We start from the raw sequence: 20,348 nt of genomic DNA, 5'->3' as shown, positions 1-20,348 counted from the left end.
AGACATATTCGATATTAATATCAAATAAAAAAAACTGTTGAAATCACGCGAGAAAAAAAATTGAAGCAGTTTTTAGGTCAAATTTTGGAAAAATCTGAAAAAAGTATCAAAATTGACATATCTCCTAAACTATAAAACTTTAGCCATAGAAAGTAAGGTTCAATAATTAGCAAATGACCTCCTCTATACGCGTATTAGCTATGGCGGGTTCAGTTCCAGTCACCCTGTATAAACAGTCGCTTGTTTGTGTGGTAACAGACTCTTTTTAAGGAATTTATTTCAACACTAGCGGCCGCCCGCGACTTCGTACGCGTGGATCCCGTTTTACCCCCTTCAAATATCTTACGCGGTTTAGATTTTTGTCATACAAAAGGATTTTCCCGCTAATTCCCGTTGCCTTGGGAATTCCTAAGTATTCTATAACCTGCCCAGGAGTATGCACAATAATTGTACCAAGTTTCGTTAAAATCCATCGAGTAGTTTTTGTTTCTATAAGGAACATAGAGACAGACAGACAGACAAAAATTTTACTGATTGCATTTTTGGCATTAGTATCGATTATTAATCACCCCCTGATAGTTATTTTGAAAATATATTTCATGTACAGAATTGACCTCTCTACAGATTTATTATATTATTATTATAAGTATAGTATAGGTAGATTATAATCAACTGGTGACGATCAAAATATCACTATTTTGTGTCTACTGCGTTTAAGTCGCAACGTCGCGTCAGTTCGTGTGCGTCGGGCCTAAACTCCCACAATTTCAATCACTAATGTCGTACGGATGATGAATAGGGTTTATATTTCAATCCCTCAAAGGGCTTAATTTTAAATGTAAACCTTTTGAAATAAATTTCTTCTTAATTGAAAATTGACACTTTTTGACAAATTGACACTGAAAGTGCGCCGTAAGTAGGATAATTAAATTCCTTTTACATTCACTTCAATATTAAATTTATTATGGTAATGGTCCTAGATTGTGCAGTAATTATTATAAACCAGCGACCGGGCTGCTTTGCACAGGTACAAATTATACTTAAAACTTTGCTATTGAATCACTTATGCCGGTTTTCACCATCGATTCCTAATTTTTAAGTGACCCCTACGAAAACAAAATTCCTGTTACGTGTTACCATAGGGGTCACTTAAAAATTAGGGATTGGTGGTGAAAACGGGCATTAATCTACTTATTTAAAAAAAACCGCATCAAAATCCGTTGCGTAGTTTTGAAGATCAAAGCATAAGTAGGTAGGGACAGACAGGCAGACAGAAAAGCGACTTTGTTTTATAATAATGTAGGTATTGTAGATATTCCGAAGTGGACTGAAAACATTTTAATTAAACAAATTATGTATAATTGATGTTGTAGTCTAAGGATTTTAGACTAAGTAAATAAAAATATTTCTTTCTCTCTTTCTTTCTTTCATTTTATTTTGCACTACCTACTGATATTCAGTTGGTATTTTCATTTAGTGTTAAAAGTTTTAAAAGGTGTGGAAGACAACATCTAAATTACATAAACATGCTTCAGTACTTTTCCCTCCCCTTGATTCTCCTTCATTGATATGTACATCTATGCATAACCATAGTTCACATGTCTGTGTTTACCCGGGTACGCCATGGAAAAGTGACCGTTATTACAAGGTAGTAAGGCTTGGAAGTAACAAATGACATTTCGAATTGAAGTAGGGGAAAAGGGCCTGAGAGAAGGGTGCATGGAAGATTCAATGTCACGGCCAAGGTCAACGGAAATGCAATCGATATGAATTAAAGCTTTAAAAAGCTCAAAAATACACTCGACGTCAATTAAATCACACCTCCCGCGACAATAACTTAAAGATTTTCTTCTGACACAATAATGGTGCCCTAATTATAATGGTGTTATTTGAAAGCCCAATAAATAAACTTAAAGAAAAACACATTTAACTTTTTTTATAAACAATTAACAGGTAGGCCTCATTTGGGGCTCACCTCTGGGACCAATTAGGCCAATTTTAATGGTTATTAAACCAAATAATGATCTCAGGTGTCCTCTTTATCAGACGGATAGCGATTAATCCCAATTTAACAGTCTTATAGTAAAGTTGTCTCAAGCGTAACTAAGTACCTGTGGTTTTAAGAAGAGACTGGATCCTTCTAAAGACACATTTTGGGGGTACAAACCTTTCCTTTAATGAAATGCAGTTTAGAACTAGCCTTTCAAATGGTACCAATATTGGTGGGAAGTGGGGATGTATACGTTTGAAAGTGCTTGTCGTGAGAGTGCGATTTATTTGATGCCGAGTGTAGATATCACGGTGGGAATGTATGCCAGTAGGTTACATGGTACATTTTGTTATTTGTTGTGATGGAACTGCAAGGATTTATTCCATATTTAAAAAAAAATTGTCTTTAGACTTCAAAAAGGAGAGGGATTTTTATTTTCGAAAATGTAATTAATACCATTTTTAGAGAGACCTTGTCGTGACTATAAGAATTGTAAGTATAGCATATATCCTTATACAAATCAAGCACATTTTTAATACGCTATAGATAGCCTATTTAGTATCATAATAACATTAAATATTATGACTGTTATGTTTTGGATGGTCAATATAGGTTCTGGCCTTCTTGTTTTCCATAGTTTTTCATAAAGACAGCATGTAACTAGTGTTTGTAAGTAGGTACTTATTCTTTGGTAATATGTACTTTTAAGATAAATTATAACATAGGTAATATTGGGTAATTTTACGATGATTCATAATTCAAGCAGCAAATGTTCTGACTCTGGTTTTTCTGAAGCTTCGAGGACATAGGAATATTCTATATTAATGACTCTTTCCTGGAAAATTTTAGTTATAAATAGAACCTGAAAGCCTCCGATGTTTACACCCACTCGGGACTTTGACGCACGAGATTTTCTGAGATGTTTTCTTCCAGTCTTTTCGGAAAACTTTTTATTATAGACACATGGAAAATTATCGATAAATATACTTAGTAATACTATTATGAATCATAAGAAAGGCAGGGAAGCTTGTTCGTAAAAAATAATTAACTATAGGTAACTTACCTACAATACCTACCCATGGTTTAAGCAGATATTATATGTTTAGTTACAGTAAAATGCGATTAAATAGTTTTTTAAACTGTGAGATTTAAATGTATACCTATGTATGCAGTTATTACATTTTTTAAACGTTAAGAGTTGCATCTGAAATCTCAAACTAATGAAATAATCGAACTGCCTAAGGCGGGAAATAAAACCTACGACTTTTGCTTGCCGACTGCTCTTCCATCTGAGCAATTTTATTGTGAGATTTAAATTTTAAAAAGGTAATTTATCAAAAGTAGACACTTTTGATATTGTGCCCCCAAATATTTAAGTCGAGTAAAATTGGGTCAATTTCGGTCCAGTTTTCTAGATACATAACTGCTGTCTACAAAATACAAAAAGAAATGAGATCCCATCAAAAACAATACTTGTCAAAAAAACCAAGTCTCGCAACTCAGTTGTTCTACGGTAAAAAGTTGTGAGATCCATGTAATACCAAGTCCAGGCCAGGAAATCTTAAACGTTTTACATAAATATATTGACTTGGCCATCGCACTAAATAATTTAATTTACACGTGTTTTCATGCGATGGCCAAGTCAATATATTTATGTAAAACGTTTAAGATTTCCTGGCCTGGACTTGGTATTACATGGATCTCACAACTTTTTACCGTAGAACAACTGAGTTGCGAGACTTGGTTTTTTTGACAAGTATTGTTTTTGATGGGATATGATTAGCCATGCTGCCTCAATTTTGAATGTTTTATCAATCAAAAATCAAGCCAAATCCGCAATTTGAGTCTAACAAATTAGAATAAGGTCGTGCTCTGACAATGGACGTGATGACGAATCATTTAAAAAATGTTATGTAGGTACAAATCTTGCAAATTAACAGTATAAAATTTTCCAACCCTTTTCTGTTGTATTCTTGACTTTACCTTTAATTTTTTTAATCTTGATTGTACTCTATTCTCGCGTCCTACAAGACCATTGTAGGATCAGTTTTAATTTTATAAATGAGTCTCTGGTGTGGCCAATGTACCTTAAATGATTTTCTCTTAGAACACAGGAACGCGAACAAGACGTTATTATTTTAGTTCGTTCGTTCGTTTCAGCCAAATGACGTCCACTGCTGGACAAAGGCCTCCCCCAAGGTTTTCCGATTTTAGTACTTTTAGTATTTTAGTACCGAACTATTAGTACTTATTATTATTCTGTGCTATTACTAGAATATAACTAGCTATAAATTATTCGCAGGATTTTCCAGTAAGTATTTTTCAAGTGAAAAGTCGAAGAATGTATTTGAAAAACGTCCTGAATTTTTTACTAAGCTTCATCAGTTGAGCTGTCCTGAAAAAGTCGTCGTAATAGGAAATATTGAATGAATTTAACCGAGTAGGGAGTAACTTTACTCCGTAAACAAAACAATGTTGTGTTTGGATAGTACCTACAATCAGTAATTTAGGATTGTTAAAAGTTAAACAATCAATTTATTACATTCGAACTTAACATGGACTAAACTTTATTAAACTAGGAAACCTATACGCGAACACAATTTATTTCATGATGTTCTTTGCATGAATGAAAGGATATCGTTTGAGAATGTAACAGGGCGCCATCTAGTCCCAAACTACGCAAGCTTGTACTACAGTAGGAACAACGACGGATATTCTTGTTGTGAAATACACATTACACATAGAAAATACCCAGACCTTCTTTCAAAGTATTCCTTTTCTATTAGGGTTATGTTTAATTCACAGATGTAGGTCCTCAATATTTAACTAACTTTAACCTTATCGCCATCGAATAATCTTCCCTAAATATCGTTTCAGGTAATATGGTACCGCAACGAGCGCCGGCTGATGGAAGCGGAGAGGGTGTCGCTTGTGCGCGACGGAACGTTTTGGTGTGCCGACATCGCGGCTGTCAGCGTGGACGACACCGGCCGGTGGACGTGCACCGCAGAGAACGCCGGCGGCCGCGCCAGCTGCTCCGCGCATCTCAACGTGCTGGGTGAGCGGGAGCGACCATAGCTAGAATTTGTACTGTAAAATTTGATTCTGTGCTAGGTGCAACACTGGAGAGCTGGTTGGACGCCCTTGGAGGATGCGTCTGTTTAGTAGTGAACGCTTTTGTTTTGGAAGGAAAACAGCCAGCGGACGTCTTTCCTCTGTTTTTCTGCGAATGTTGTTGATTTTACCACGGCTGATGGAAGCATAGAGGGTGTCGCTAGGGCGCGACGGAACCGGCTTTTACCCGTGGTCCCCCCAACATGTCCCCGTGTGATGTGAAGATAGTATAAAGATATTATGGTGCCGTACCTACCTATAATTATTTTATATATTAATTATAGATTTTTTTATAATATTATAGATACCTAGGCTAGGTGACAAGCAATGTTTGCCACTTAGTGCGGTGGGACCATGGTTAAAATAAATTACCCGTAGACCCACTGGCAAACACTGTTCAAAACGGTGGGACAACGGGTTAAAAAAATTACCCGTGGACCCACCAGGGGGACATGTTGGTGGGACCACGGGTAAAAGCCGAACGGACGGAACGTTTTGGTGCGCCGAGAAAACGCTGGCGGCCGCGTTAGCTGATCTGCGCACCTAAGCGTGCTGGGTGAACGGGAGCGACCATAGCAACTTTTTATTCATAATTTATCCGAGCTGATGCTTGTAATAGGAGCGGGTTCACCACAAAAGTCCAGCGGCGAGAGGTTTCGGGGACCAACTGAGAGTTCGATTGATACTCGCCAATCCAACGCTGATACCGCTGGGTTATGTTGGTTAATGTTGCCTCCAAATAGCTGGCTGATAAAGCAGAATCGGTGGTTGGATGCCTTGGGGGATGTCGGCAACCCGATACTGACACCATTGGGTCAGTAAATTACGAGCACCTACTTAACTCTTACAGGTCTGGGGGTAATAGATTGAGAACAAAGGTCACGACCGGGTAAACAGTTTACCGTGCTCATAGAAAAGGAAGTTATTTTCCTTATGGTTAATCGGGTTATGGTTCAATGTCATAGTCAAAGAGAAACTCACTTTTGCCCTCAGGTCAAACTCAAGGCAGTTGAGGGTAATAGGCATTAGACAGTTTCTAATCTGCTCAAGGCGTGTGGGTTTTTTATTTCTACATCATAAAGCTCGTGTGGGCCGTGTTAATAGGATAATTAGCGTATTCTAAAGGTCAATATTTTGATCTGAGGATTAGTGTATTTGAAGAAAGTTGAGGCATAAAATAAAGAGTGATCCCTTTATTTTACGAATCATGATTGACATGAGTCAGTTAGCGCTGAAAGATGAAACTTATAACTGATTTAAATCTAAAATTCCAGTACCCAAAGCCTACAAGAGGCCGGAGTTCGTGGAAGAGCTGCGAGCCTTGCTGACGGAGCAGGGAACCGTGTCTCTGGAGTGCAAGGTGGTGGGCGTCCCCACCCCTGTGCTGCGCTGGTTCAAGGTAGATAGACCTTACAGGCATACTGATCATCATCATCATCATCATCTCAGCCATTGGACGTCCACTGCTAAACATATGCCTACCCCAATGCTATCCATGCTGCCCGGTTGGTAGCGCCCTGCGTCCAGCGCCTTCCTGCTACCTTTATGATGTTGTCAGTTCGTCTTGTGGGTGAACGTCCCACCCTGCGTTTTCCGACACGCGGCCTCCAGTCCAGAAACAAATAGGAACTTTTGCCATCTTCATCCAATCGCACTGAGCGCGGTTTGTATTTGAGGGTGCACATATTTAGGCACACTGAAAACCAGTGTCGTGGCCTTCCTCACCGTGGGCCCCGGCATATGCTGTGTGGGGTGACAGTGGGGTCCCATAGGAATGGGGATCCCAATAATTTCGCGACTGACGCTCGGATCAAACTCCCCGCACCCCACGCTTCACTCGACAAAAAATTGGTGGGGCGCGTCTCCCTTGATGGCACTATCTATAGTCACGCACGACTGGCGCACCGTTAGCAGCGATAAATAGAAAGAAAGAAAGAAACATATAATGTTATGGATATCACACAAAGACAAAAAAGGTAAATAAAAAAAGAGGTAACACATAAAACATACAATGGAAGAGAAAGTGAACTGAGCAGTGCCACCCTGTCGCATAGCGATGATGGGATCCCACTCAACATATTATGAGGAAGGCCGCGAAACTGGTTTTCAGTGTGCCCCATGCCGAGTGGGAGTCACGAACACTAACAATTTTAAATGTAACTAATTTAGATATATTTTAATTCCAGGATAGCCGAGAGATCAAAGCTGGTGATGTGTTTGCGCTGACAGCCAACGCGGAGGACCCTACCTCCCTGGGCACATACACCTGCGAAGCCGTCAACTGCATGGGCCGCGCCTACTCCTCATCCAAGGTCCACGTCGTAGGCCGCAGCAGGGAGGGGTCAGCCAGACCTATATCCAGGTATCATTGCTATAGTTGAACTAGAACGATTTTGAAACGTCAAATGGCAATATGAGCGTAGCTAGCTTAGGTTCCGCCAACAGTACTTAGCTTGATTTACCTTATCCAAGACCTTGTTTTTATGTCTTTACCAAAATTTCCCCGGGACAAACTTGACCTTCACTGGTTGGATTTTTATTGGCGGTCAAGCTGTAAATCCTGACTACTCAGGAGTTGTAGCGGTGGGATCGAAAGGTGGGGATAGTCCCGTCCTGTCGTACTATCTATAAATAATTAGTTAAAATGTATACTGTTTAGTTCTTAATCGTACGATTTGTTGTTGCTTTCAGTGGCGTGACACCCGAATCCCCGCCGATCTTCACCAAAGAACTGGAGGATAAGTTCGTGCGCATCTGCGAGCATCTGACGCTGGCCTGCCACATCGTAGTGCCGCCGTGGCCGCGGAGCGTCGTCTGGTACAACAAGGAAGGGAAGGTCGAGCCTGGGGAGAGGTGAGAGACTAAGACAGGATTCACATTGACCGGCGCGAGTCGGCGCACAGCACAGCGTCTGTTCAGCCAAAAATGAGGTGGAATGCGCTTGTCTACGCGCGTATCCGCTGGAATACGCTCGGAGCCGACCGGCTTCCGACCCATGCTCGCGCATCCGTCCGGATTGAAACGTCAGTTAATCAGTTGTAAGCAATTACGACTCTAAAGCTGAGTTGCACCACCTTATTTTAACCGTTACAAAACACTAACCGGTGCTTTTTGTATGGAGTTTGACAGATTTTTGACGTTTCTCAAAGTTAAAGTAAGATGGTGCAACTCAGCCTAAGAACTGTTAATAAAATACTATTTTCTTTACAGCCGTGTAATTGCGCTCCGACGCGCGCTGGTCAATGGGTATCGTCCCTAAATCGATCCCTAACTTAGACTTGGGGAACTCCTCCTATTATGAATATTTCTACATGCTTGATGAGGAAAATACATAATAAATCATAATATGGCATTCACCATGACTTGATGCTGAAAATGCCCGAGTAATCACGTCAATAGACTTCTTTTATTTGAACTTTCTTACAACACTTTTCATTTAAAAAACTCATTAAGAGTAGGCGCACACCGTTGATTTTTAGTTGGCCGATAGTTGTGCCCGATTTTGATTTGTATGAAGAATCGGCGAAATCGAATCGGCGTAGTGTGCGCACTCCCATACATGCCCATATACTGATCAACTGCCCGACTAAACTATCGGCCGACGAAAAATCAACGGTGTGCGCGTACGCTTACTTATTAATAACAAAGAACCTGTATTGACATGTATTAAATATTATAAATCTTATTCTCATTCATGATCGCTCGCTTCCAGATACCACGTGGTGGAAGACGGGGTCGGAGGCTATTTGCTGGAGGTGCCTTCCGCGGAGTGGCCCGACGAGGGCGAGTGGAAATGCGTGGCCACCAGCTCAGGAGGCCGCGTCGGCATCTCCTCCTGCTACGTCAGCATGGATGGTAAGCACAGATCACAGAAACTAATAATATACAACTCAATATACAGGGTGTCCCAGAATGGGTGAATCAAACTGAGGGGCTCTACTAATGTACAATCCCAAAAAAAAGAAAAAAAATTAGTTCGGACTTTTTTTAAAATAAAATGCTCTTAAACTCGATATCTAGTCATTACTTTTAAAAGTTTGTTTACAGATAAACGAAGCGATCATGTACAATTAATATTAGTAAGAAAAAAGTACAAATAAACTCCAAACGCAGCAATTATAGCCAGATACTTAGGCAAAGCTGATTTATTTTCACTTTTTCAAAAAATATTTGTTTTGTTTCCTTATGCGCTTTATTTTTTTTCATATTTTTAGGGATAGTACATTAGAGAGCTACCTACTCTATCAGTTTGATTCACCCATTCTGCGACACCCTGTATGTAACTCAAAGGTGACTGACTAACTGACTGACTGACATAGTGATCTATCAACGCACAGCCCAAACCACTGGAAGGATCGGTCTGAAATTTGGCATGCAGGTAGATGTTATGACGTAGGAATCCGCTAAGAAAGGATTTTACGAAACTCCACCCCTAAGGGGGTTAAACGGGATCCACGCGTAGTTGGCGCATATTTTATACAGTGTGACCATAAGTGAAGCATCACTAGGGTTACCCGAATCACCGCGACTTTTGATAGTTATGGATGTAAATACTTCTGAATCAGCTAGGCCTAGTATTCATCTAATAATAAAAAAAAATCACACATGTACTATCTCTATCTGTTCGCGCCACAGTGACCAAAAAAGTGCCTAAACACAGAAATTTAAAACAATCTTAACTCGAAAACTATAAAAAAACACGGAACATACATGGGTGTGATTCGGATAGCCCTACTGATGCTATACCTTTGGGCTTCAGCTTGACACTACTTTTTGGGACAGCCTGTATATCCTTTTTCCTTTTTTCAGTGCCAAAGAACTATCGCAAGCCTCGCTTCATGGAGAACCTGCAAGCGGTGCTGACAGAAGAAGGTCTCGTGTCCTTCGAATGCAAAGTCGTCGGCTTCCCCACCCCAGTACTGAGCTGGTTCAAAGACGGCCAGGAACTCAAGCCTGGCGACGTATACCAGCTCACCGGCACCAACTCCTTGGGTTCCTACTACTGTATAGCCAGAAACTGCATGGGGCAGGCCAGCAGCTCAGCAGAACTGACGGTGGAAGATATACAGAACCAGCTCAACGAAGAGGAGAAGGCTCACCTCTTCTCGAAGAACCAAGCGCCAAAGTTCATACAAGGGTTGAAGAGCGTTGAAGCGAAGATCGATGAACCATTCCGTTTTACAATTAAAGGTAGGATCCAGATTGATTTACGCTCTTATTCACAAACGATGCTTGCTTCAAGAAAGCAGCAAATCGAACGCACAGCGTTGAACAGAGCTCTGTGATTGGTTCGTGTGTCACCCTGTGCGTCCACGCGCACTGTGAGAGGTCATAATAATGTTTGTGAATACGGGCGTTAGATGATACAAACACGATGGCCCTGCGCGTGTGCTGTGTGACCCGATATTTTTATAGTAGGTATAGATAGTGCCATGCACGAAGACGCGCCCCACCATTCGTCCTAATAGTTTGTAGTTTATGTATGCATGCTTCCGCTAATGTTTGAGTGTTATCGGTATACGCTAATTTATCCATGAGTGAAGTCTAAGTACAATAATTTCGCGAAGCTGAGGATCGGATCAAACCACAGAACAGAAAGGGGCTTCTTTCTATGTTCAAACAAACAAACTCTTCAGTTTTATAGTATAGAGGAGTGTTTAATAGCGCTATCGTGTCGCTATTAAAATATTGTATCTACATCTAGTATATTTCAAATGTTTAAGATGTTTATTAACGCAGTTTTTTTATGTTTTCAGTCGCTATTCCGCCTGAGCCATCAGTACAATGGTACCGCGATGAGCAGCCCGTAGACGACTCTGCGCGCTGCCACCTCGGCAAGGAGGACCGTGGAGGGTTCTACCTCGACATCCAGAGCCTGGAGTTCCTCGACCAGGCCGAGTGGAAGTGCGTCGCCATGAACGACTATGGCCACAGCGTCACGTCGTGTTTCCTAAAACTTATAATTCCTAGGCATTACAAGAAACCTAGGTTCCTGGAGAACCTACAAGCAATACTCTCAGAAGAAGGCGCCGTCAATCTAGAATGCAAAGTTATTGGAGTACCACAACCAGTGCTCAAATGGTACAAAGATGGAGAGGAGCTGAAGCCCGGTGATATTCACCGAATAATATCGGGACAAGATGGCACGTGCTGTCTCGGAACATATACTTGTGAAGCTCAAAACTGCATGGGAATAGCAGCAAGTTCTGCCTCCCTCCTTGGTTTTGATGATTCAATGAAAGCTAAGACTAAGAAGAAAGCAGAAGAACAAGCCTTACAAAGAAACTTGTCTTTAAGCACAATTCACGAAGAGCGGACATCGCAAATGTATGACACTCCTGTCGGGGATATCACTCTTGACGACAAGGGAGAGATTTCCTTTAGCTTTGATGGCAAAGAAGTTTCAGTGTCCTTATACGAAACACCAGATTTGACAGAAGAGGAGGCATTGCAGATAGTTGAAATGTATGCAGATCAACTATCTGAAAATGTAACTGAACATAATGTTGTTGAACTGCCACCACTTAGGTTTGTTAAAGAAACTTCTACATCAGGAAACTTGTTAATGGAAGCTATCATCATTGACGTTTCCCCAGAATACTTTGCATCACCTGAAGAAGATCTAAGAACGGAAGCAGATGTAGAAGATATTTCTATCGCTGATGAGATGGGCCCGCCTCAACTTTCACTTGACCAAGATGTTGGAGGTGAAGACTATCTAGAAAAAACAATGGCATTATTATCAGATGAAAAGGCAGACATGCCTAAAAAGGTAGCTAGAAAGAAGTCTGATTCACAAAGAAGTGTTGACGACTTTTACAGTTTGTCCCTTGACCCATCTCTCTCAGAAGACAAAAGAGATGATGATACCCAAAATATATCTGAAAGTTTTGCCAGCGCAAAGAGCCTGGGAAAACCTAAGTCGAAATCATCCAAACCGTCTCTCGAAGATGGTCAGGAGTCCTCTGATGTTACGAAAACCATCTTATTTAAAGATGAAGTTCAAAAACAGGCTGAACAACAGCAGACTGCTATGGAAACTCCTATTATGAAACCAAAACGGGAACGCCGAAGTAGTCGTAGCTCAAGACGATCAAGTTCTGGGAGTGAAAAATCCTTCAATAAGTCAAAAGAAGAACCAATTAAAACACAAACCTCCTTGGAATTGGCTGAACCAATTAAAACAGAGACTGTTGTGGAAAAAACACCCATCACTGATGAAGAATTCAAAACAAAGATGACTAACATAAGCACCTCACTTTCGAAGGTTATAAACGACGTGCAAATAATTGAAAGAGATATTATTCTGAAATCTGAGCTAATGTCGTCTGCTGCTACGGCATCCAGAAGTTTGGAAATCATAAGTAGTTTAATAAAACCTTTATCAGAAATTCATAGTATAGCAGATGCAGCAAAAGAATCCGCTCTTGAATCTAGGGAAGTTAGCAGCACGCTATTTAGCAATCTACTTCAACCAATGAAAGTCCTTCAACAGTCTCTAACTATAATAGAAAAATGTATAGACGTGGAAAGTGACAACAAGACACTTGTTAAGAAAACCGGCGTTGCATTTATTGAAACTTGTGGCGAAGAAGTTAAAAACTTCACAAATGAAATTACATCTATAATTGATAAAGCTTACTTGACTACTGATCAGAGGTCGTTATCTGAAATCAATTCTTTGATTAGCGACGTACATAATGTGATAAAATTCTCGAGTGATACTATAAAGGCAAGAAACCTTCTTAACGAAGCAAGTGAAATCAAAGCTGAGGAAGCCACAATTGAAACAAAGCATTTAAGGGATACGCAAAAAGCGATCTTTGAACTGAAAAGCCCGCTCAATTCTTTGTTGAGCATAGTAGATACTGCAGAAAGTGGTAAAGTGACTGATGCTACTAAGGTAACTAGTTGCGAAGTTATATTAAATGACATGTCAGCTTCAATCCAGGACCTTCAAGCAGCTTTAGAACAGATCGAGTCATTATCTGTAAAGGAATCTACAACGTCGCTACACAAGTACAACACGGAAATAATTGAAACTGTGATGGAATCTGTCTTAAAGCTAAGAAGTTCGTTTGAACAATTACCGACTGAAACGAAAAATGAAGAAGATGATCAACTGTTAAAGCAAGCGCTGACTTCAATTAGAAGTAATCTTAGCGAAATATCCTCACAGATAAAAACAATTGAAAAGAGCGTAGGTTCATTTGATATCTTACAGAGTGATAATAAATTGGAAGTTCTTCAAAAGATGGCTCAAATTTTAATTCTACTAGAAAATAGCCTACCACGTTTAGAACCAATGCCTGAGGTTAAAACTCACATGGCTATTTTCCACAAAAATTTAACTCGAGTCTTAGAAAATGTAATTGAAAGTAATGAAGCACCAAAATACTTTACGTTGATGGAAATATGTGACGCCGTTAACCGATTAAATACATCTATACAAAATATAGATTCTGATAATGTTCTATCTTTGGCAAGTCTCAACAATACGCTACGAATTATTCAAGATACTTTTATTAAAAACATTTTCGATTCAGAATTGAACTGTTCAGTGCTTACTAATATAACAGACGCACTACTAAGCATACAAGAAGCCCTCAATCATGCTGAAGAAATCAGTTTACGATTAGAATCTGAACGTGTTCAGGATATTGCATTGCCAGTTTACGACTACAATAAAGCTAATGTAGTAGTTGAACATATCGATCATACAATAGCTATCATTAATTCAGTCAAATCAATGGAAACTACAAAAGAACTGAAAAAAAGTCTTACACCGATTTTGGAAAACATTTGTCCCGTTTTAGAAGAACTCAAACGGAATATTGCATCAGCAAAACCATCGGACGTACTTGACGAAGAACACATTTCTGAAATGTCAGATGTCTCATTTGTTAAGACTTTGGCTACCCCTCTTTTGGAACTAAATAACAATCTATTAGTTTTAAATCAAGTGATCGTCGACAATATAGAAAGTTTGAAAGAAAACGTTGTGGTCATGTCCGCTATGGCTGAACCACTTCACGAGCTGCACACTACTCTTCAAATATTACAACAAGATGTTATCTCTCAGTATGGTGAAGATGTAGCTCCTTATGACGTCAGCGTAAACATTGCAAGTGCTGTACAAAACTTGCAAAGTTGTATGGTAATGATTCAAGAACAGCCTGGCGTAGAGGGCGTAGATGATATGTCAACGTTGGAGGATATATCTGGAATTAAAACAACAGCTGACAACATTCCTTCTGATCGATTGGTGCTACCGACAGCAGATGAAATAGCTGTGGGGCATTCTGTTGCATTTTTGGAACAAGAAATTGCGCCCTCGGCAACAGCGCAAGCCCTTCAGACATTAAACGAACACATAACTACTCTCCAAAATCCTGAAGTTATTGATGCCCTGGATACTCTATCAGAAGTCAGCGATTATTCTAGCCTCAAGTCTGTAGCTTTAGGTTTAGGTGAACTCCATACTGGCATTGAAGAAATTCTCCATCCATTTGTAATGGAGAATTCCAGTGACATAGGCAATCTTATCAACGTTTCTAAGCTAGCTGCTATTGCAGAACCAATGCAAGAACTTCAGCAAAGTTTGTCAGTTTTAGATACAAGTAACATTCCAATATACGAACACATTCTAGAAATATCTACAGAGAAAATACATTCTGTACTTCAAAGTATAACAGATTTTAAGCAATATTTAGGTAAATGTATTGAAGCTTTATTCCCAGCTATGGAAACTGCTGATAAAACTATTGAAATATCCAATAAACTAGAGGCATTAAGACAGGTTTGTGAAAACCTAAAAGGTATTATTGAAACCACAAAAGCAATGTCAACTGAAGTCCCCGTGAAACAGGAAGTTATAACTTTAGAAAAAACAGTTGATAATTTGCTAAATGCTACAGATGTATCGAAAGGTATTCAAATTCAGCAAGTCAAAATCATAACTGAAGAATTATTTGAAAAGGTGATATCTGTGCAAGAAGAACTATTACAATTTACACCACATACCCCTGAGAAGTTAGCAGAAGAAGCAAAACTTATTCAAGCTATTGATGAAATTGAGAATAATATTGCTGTATTAGAGCAGTATGATTTTGTAGATTTATCACGAGCTTCTGAACTTACTTCTTGTGCAACATCAACTCTCGCAGTTGAATTAGAATCTGAACCTCTTGTGCAAATGGATGACATTTTACAAAATGCTGTAAATGTCTTACAAGATTCAGCTAAAGAAACACCTCTTGCCGATTTGATGATTCTTGAAGACTTTTTCAAGACATGCAAAAGTGAATTTACTATAATAAGACTAATAATTTCAAAGCCTTTGAGTCATAAAAAAGTCATTAGACTTATTCAAGAATTTACTTTTCTTCAAAACATTATAAAAGATTTTAAATTGAAGCGCTCTGACCTTCAACTTTCTGATGACATTGATGGGTATTTGAAAATATTTTTCCTGGAAGCAGATGGAAATTTAAAAACCATACAGGAATCATTATTAAAACTAGTTGCTACTCAGTCTGATGTTCTTTTCAGTGCTCCAAAATCAACACTTTATAGTGCTAGTGACAATCTAGCTCAACTGGCAACAGTAAATGACAACTTTAAGGAAGTTGTATCTAAGTTTATTAATATTATTGAAAAAGTCAAACCTGTATTAGAAAACATTGAAGCTGATATAACCGAAGAATTGAAATTCCCTACTGTGCGAATGTCAAAGGCAGAAAATGCTTTAATAGGTGAAAATCTTGAAGACGTTCTTAAGTATATTGAAGATCAGGAAGCCTCAACGTCTATGGATACACAATCTAAAGAGATATTATTGAAATTGGCTACTTGTCTACAAAAGCATCAAGATTATAAAGATGCAACTGGGATTGGTAGAAATTTGATTATCTTGAAGTGTCTTTCTGAATGTGTGCAGATCTTACAGGAGAGCCACACCGAAAAATCAAAGACAGAAAAAGTCAAAGTTAAATTAGAAGATAGTGCCCTAAAAGCCGTGTTGACTGAAATGTTGGAACCACTTCATGCTTTACACAGTCAACTAGTGAATATTCAAGAACAAGTTACATCGGGCGTTGAAGAGAAATCAGTGTCTGTTGATATCACAACCACGGAATCAATGATAGAAGCTGTGTCCGAAATCCATAGAGAAATCGTTCAGCAAATTGAATCGGCTAAATTAACTGTAGATAATGAAGACATATCACTAATCATGGAGGCTGACAAAGAAATCCATGCTATACAAGATAGTTTTAAGTCTTTGGAGAATATACCTGCCGTACAAGAATTGAAAGAATTATCTAAACCTATCGAAGAAGTGGAAAAATCACTGCATAGCATTATTTCTGCGGATTTAGTTGAAGTGACAAGTGTAGAGAAGTTACCAAAAGGTAAGACATCGTTATATTAAGTCATTCTTATTTTTAAACAAGCATAATAATGGTATTCTAATTTTTTTCTAGATGTCAATTCCAATATTGATTCACTGGAAAATGCTATCGATCGTTTCCTAAATATTGAAGTTGAATTATTGGCAGCATCTGAATTATTCTGTGACATTGACATTAATGAATGTATTCAACTGGCTAATCAAATAAAAGATCTTATGACAACTAATTTCGAAGATTCGGAAAATATTATCAAAATCAAAACAGAAAAAGTTATATTGTTACGAAGTATTTTGTCAAAATTAGATTGTCTTAATACCGATAAGTATTTAGAAGGAAAAACGCAGCCGGAGCGTGAAAAATTAAAACACATATTTTTGACGATTTATCAATTGCTGGCAGAGTTAGGTCAAGTTCTGAAATCAAGTAAGCTAATACAGAGAGGTGAAATTGTAAATAACGCGATTCATGTAGCTTTGTCAACTTTTGTTAACAAAAAGCAGTGGCAAAATATTGATAATTATGGTAATATCGTAATAAAATTGTGGCATTAAATGTAGGATAATAAATAAAAGCAGAGTTGTATGTGATCAGCGAAGTTAGATAACTGTTTTATAAATGGTCTTTATGCTTTTTTTTGTTCATTTTTAGCCAGCTTTTATGTGTTATTGCTTATTCGTTGCATCCAAAACATTAATACCTACTGAAATACACAAATGTTACATTTTCAGATAAGGCTGTAGACTTATTACATCACATCGATCAATACATAGAATTGATTGAAATCGTCGAAGAAATAAGTGCAGTAATAAAGATTGACGAATTAGAAGAGTCTGTTAATATTGCTCGAGAACTGCGTGATAGTATTGCTATAGCTGAATCAGAGGTATCAATACAAGACCAAGAATTAAGGATACAAGAAAAACACGCAGAATTGGCCCATAAGTTACAAAATGCTATTTCTGCGTTACATGTGCAAGTTTTCGATAGCACCCAAGATTTGGCTACGGAGTTGAATCCTGAAATATTAAAACGTTTCGTTAAGATTACTGCACAACTACAAGATGAGTTAGCTGCTGTTACTGGCGTCCAGATAGCCATAATTGCACCCATAGCTCTAATTTCTGAAGACATGAAAGTAAAATCTTTTGACATTGTTACTGCTGAGAGCACTGCGGTAGCAGAAACCGTTAAACCAATTGTTTTAGAACAGTCAAGTGATTTAGAAAGTGAAAAGGTTAGAGCAGAATTAGCTTCTCAAGGTATTGTTGAAGCCAAAGAAGTTTTATTCGTTGACGATAAAAAACCGATTCAGGACACAGTCATGCCTGCTGCTGCAGTTAGTGAAACTAGTGAGTCTGCTACAGTAAAAGAAGTTGACTCACAGCAAGATGTGGTAACTGATGAATCAAAGGCTGGTAAAATAGGTATGTTTAGTTTTATGACTTTTTTGCCAATTGTACAATTCATTAATTGAGGCTCGACATCAATATGACCTTCTTTTTCAGGCACACTCAAACAAAGCATAGAACAGCTAATAAGCTCAGAAGTAACAGAAACATTAGACAAATTAAGCACTGTAATAAACACAGAAGAACTAAAACAGGCAGTGAAAATTGCTAAAGAACTACATGAAAATATCGCATCTATCGAAAAAATTACTGAAGAAAATATTGGTAGCGCTGATTTGGTGACAGAAGAAGCAAAACAGGGAGAATTAGTGCAACAGCTGCAAAGTGCTTTGCAAACAGTTCAAGAAAACATATTTGACAACTATCAACAACTGGAGGCAGTTTGCGACACAAGTAAATTGCAACAAGTTGCTGACATTACTGACAATTTACAAAGCAACCTAGCCGTCGTAAGCACGGTGTCACAAGAAGTCCAAGAAAGTAAAATGATTGCAAGCGTAGCAACCGATGAATCAAAGAAAACAATATCCGAAGATGCGACCAGTAAGACAGCCAGGCCAGATGAATCAAAGGCTGATAAATTAGGTTAGTTTTGTTAAAAAGTCATAAAATGCTTTTTTTTTCTAGAAACAATGAATTAATTTAGTCTCGACATAAATAACTACATAATGAATTCATAATTTTCTTTTTTTCAGACACTCTCAAGCAAAGTATAGAACAACTGATAAGCCCTGATATGACTGAAACGTTGGGCAACTTAGCTACCGTAATAAACACCGAAGATCTAAAACAGACAGTGAATATCGCTAAAGAACTACGTGAGAATATCGCATCCATTGAAAAAATTACTGAAGAAAATTTTGGTAGCGCTGACCTGGTGACAGAAGAAGCAAAACAGGGAGAATTAGTGCAACAGCTGCAAAGTGCTTTGCAAACAGTCCAAGAAAACATATTTGACAACTATCAAAAACTGGAGGCAGTTTTCGACACAAGTAAATTGCAACAAATTGCTGACATTACTGACAATTTACAAAACAACCTAGCCGTCGTAAGCACGGTGTCACAAGAAGTCCAAGAAAGTAAAATGATTGCAAGCGTAGCAACTGATGAATCAAAGAAAACAATATCCGAAGATGCGACCAGTAAGACAGCCAGGCCAGATGAATCAAAGGCTGATAAATTAGGTTAGTTTTGTTAAAAAGTCATAAAATGCTTTTTTTTTCTAGAAACAATGAATTAATTTAGTCTCGACATAAATAACTACATAATGAATTCATAATATTCTTTTTTTCAGACACTCTCAAGCAAAGCATAGAACAACTGATAAGCCCTGATATGACCGAAACGTTGGGCAACTTAGCTACCGTAATAAACACCGAAGAACTAAAACAGACAGTGAATATCGCTAAAGAACTACGTGAGAATATCGCATCCATCGAAAAAATTACTGACGAAAATTTTGGTAGCGCTGACCTGGCGACAGAAGAAGCAAAACAGGGAGAATTAGTGCAACAGCTGCAAAGTGCTTTGCAAACAGTCCAAGAAAACATATTTGACAACTATCAAAAACTGGAGGCAGTTTGCGATACAAGTAAATTGCAACAAATTGCTGACATTACTGACAATTTACAAAACAACCTAGCCGTCGTAAGCACGGTGTCACAAGAAGTCCAAGAAAGTAAAATGATTGCAAGCGTAGCAACCGATGAATCAAAGAAAACAATATCCGAAGATGCGACCAGTAAGACAGCCAGGCCAGATGAATCAAAGGCTGATAAATTAGGTTAGTTTTGTTAAAAAGTCATAAAATGCTTTTTTTTTCTAGAAACAATGAATTAATTTAGTCTCGACATCAATAACTGCATAATGAATTCATTATTTTCTTTTTTTCAGACACTCTCAAGCAAAGCATAGAACAGTTGATAAGCCCTGATATGACTGAAACGTTGGGCAACTTAGCTGCCGTAATAAACACCGAAGAACTAAAACAGACAGTGAATATCGCTAAAGAACTACGTGAAAATATTGCTTCCATCGAAAAGATTACCGAAGAAAATATCGGAAGCGCTGACTTGGTGACAGAAGAATCAAAACAGGGAGAATTAGTGCAACAGCTGCAAAGTGCATTGCAAACAGTTCAAGAAAAGATACTTGACAACTATCAACAACTAGAGGCGGTTTGCGACACAAGTAAATTGCAGCAAGTTGCTGACGTTACTGACAATTTACAAAGCAACCTAGCCGTCGTAAGCACGGTGTCACAAGAAGTCCAAGAAAGTAAAATGATTGCAACCGTAGCAACTGATGAATCAAAGAAAAAAATATCCGAAGATGCGACCAGTAAGACAGCCAGGCCATATGAATCAAAGGCTGATAAATTAGGTTAGTTTTGTTAAAAAGTCATAAAATGCTATTTTTTTTTCT

At 38.5% G+C, this 20,348-nt stretch overlaps 1 protein-coding gene across 6 annotated transcripts in view; it reads left to right on the top strand.

Moving 5' to 3' along the window:
- The window catches only part of LOC135086457 (titin homolog), a 56,544-nt gene that overhangs the window by 8,727 nt on the left and 27,469 nt on the right, over positions 1–20,348 (top strand). For 5 of the 6 annotated variants that reach the window (XM_063981176.1, XM_063981180.1, XM_063981179.1 and 2 more), the window contains exons 2-14: positions 4,868–5,048; positions 6,379–6,503; positions 7,291–7,466; positions 7,796–7,957; positions 8,817–8,959; positions 9,914–10,294; positions 10,861–16,515; positions 16,588–16,938; positions 17,244–17,939; positions 18,021–18,509; positions 18,620–19,108; positions 19,219–19,707; positions 19,818–20,306. In XM_063981176.1, the coding sequence (XP_063837246.1) occupies positions 4,898–5,048; positions 6,379–6,503; positions 7,291–7,466; positions 7,796–7,957; positions 8,817–8,959; positions 9,914–10,294; positions 10,861–16,515; positions 16,588–16,938; positions 17,244–17,939; positions 18,021–18,509; positions 18,620–19,108; positions 19,219–19,707; positions 19,818–20,306 (9,796 nt within the window). In that variant the 5' untranslated portion in view covers positions 4,868–4,897. The remainder of the gene's footprint in view (positions 1–4,867; positions 5,049–6,378; positions 6,504–7,290; positions 7,467–7,795; positions 7,958–8,816; positions 8,960–9,913; positions 10,295–10,860; positions 16,516–16,587; positions 16,939–17,243; positions 17,940–18,020; positions 18,510–18,619; positions 19,109–19,218; positions 19,708–19,817; positions 20,307–20,348) is intronic. The other variant, XM_063981177.1, reaches the window with a different exon arrangement.

Source organism: Ostrinia nubilalis, chromosome Z (genome assembly GCF_963855985.1).
Source record: "Ostrinia nubilalis chromosome Z, ilOstNubi1.1, whole genome shotgun sequence".
NCBI classification, from domain to species: domain Eukaryota; kingdom Metazoa; phylum Arthropoda; class Insecta; order Lepidoptera; family Crambidae; genus Ostrinia; species Ostrinia nubilalis.
The sequence above is the reverse complement of the archived record's forward strand: the minus strand, read 5'-3'. Positions and strand labels throughout refer to the sequence as shown.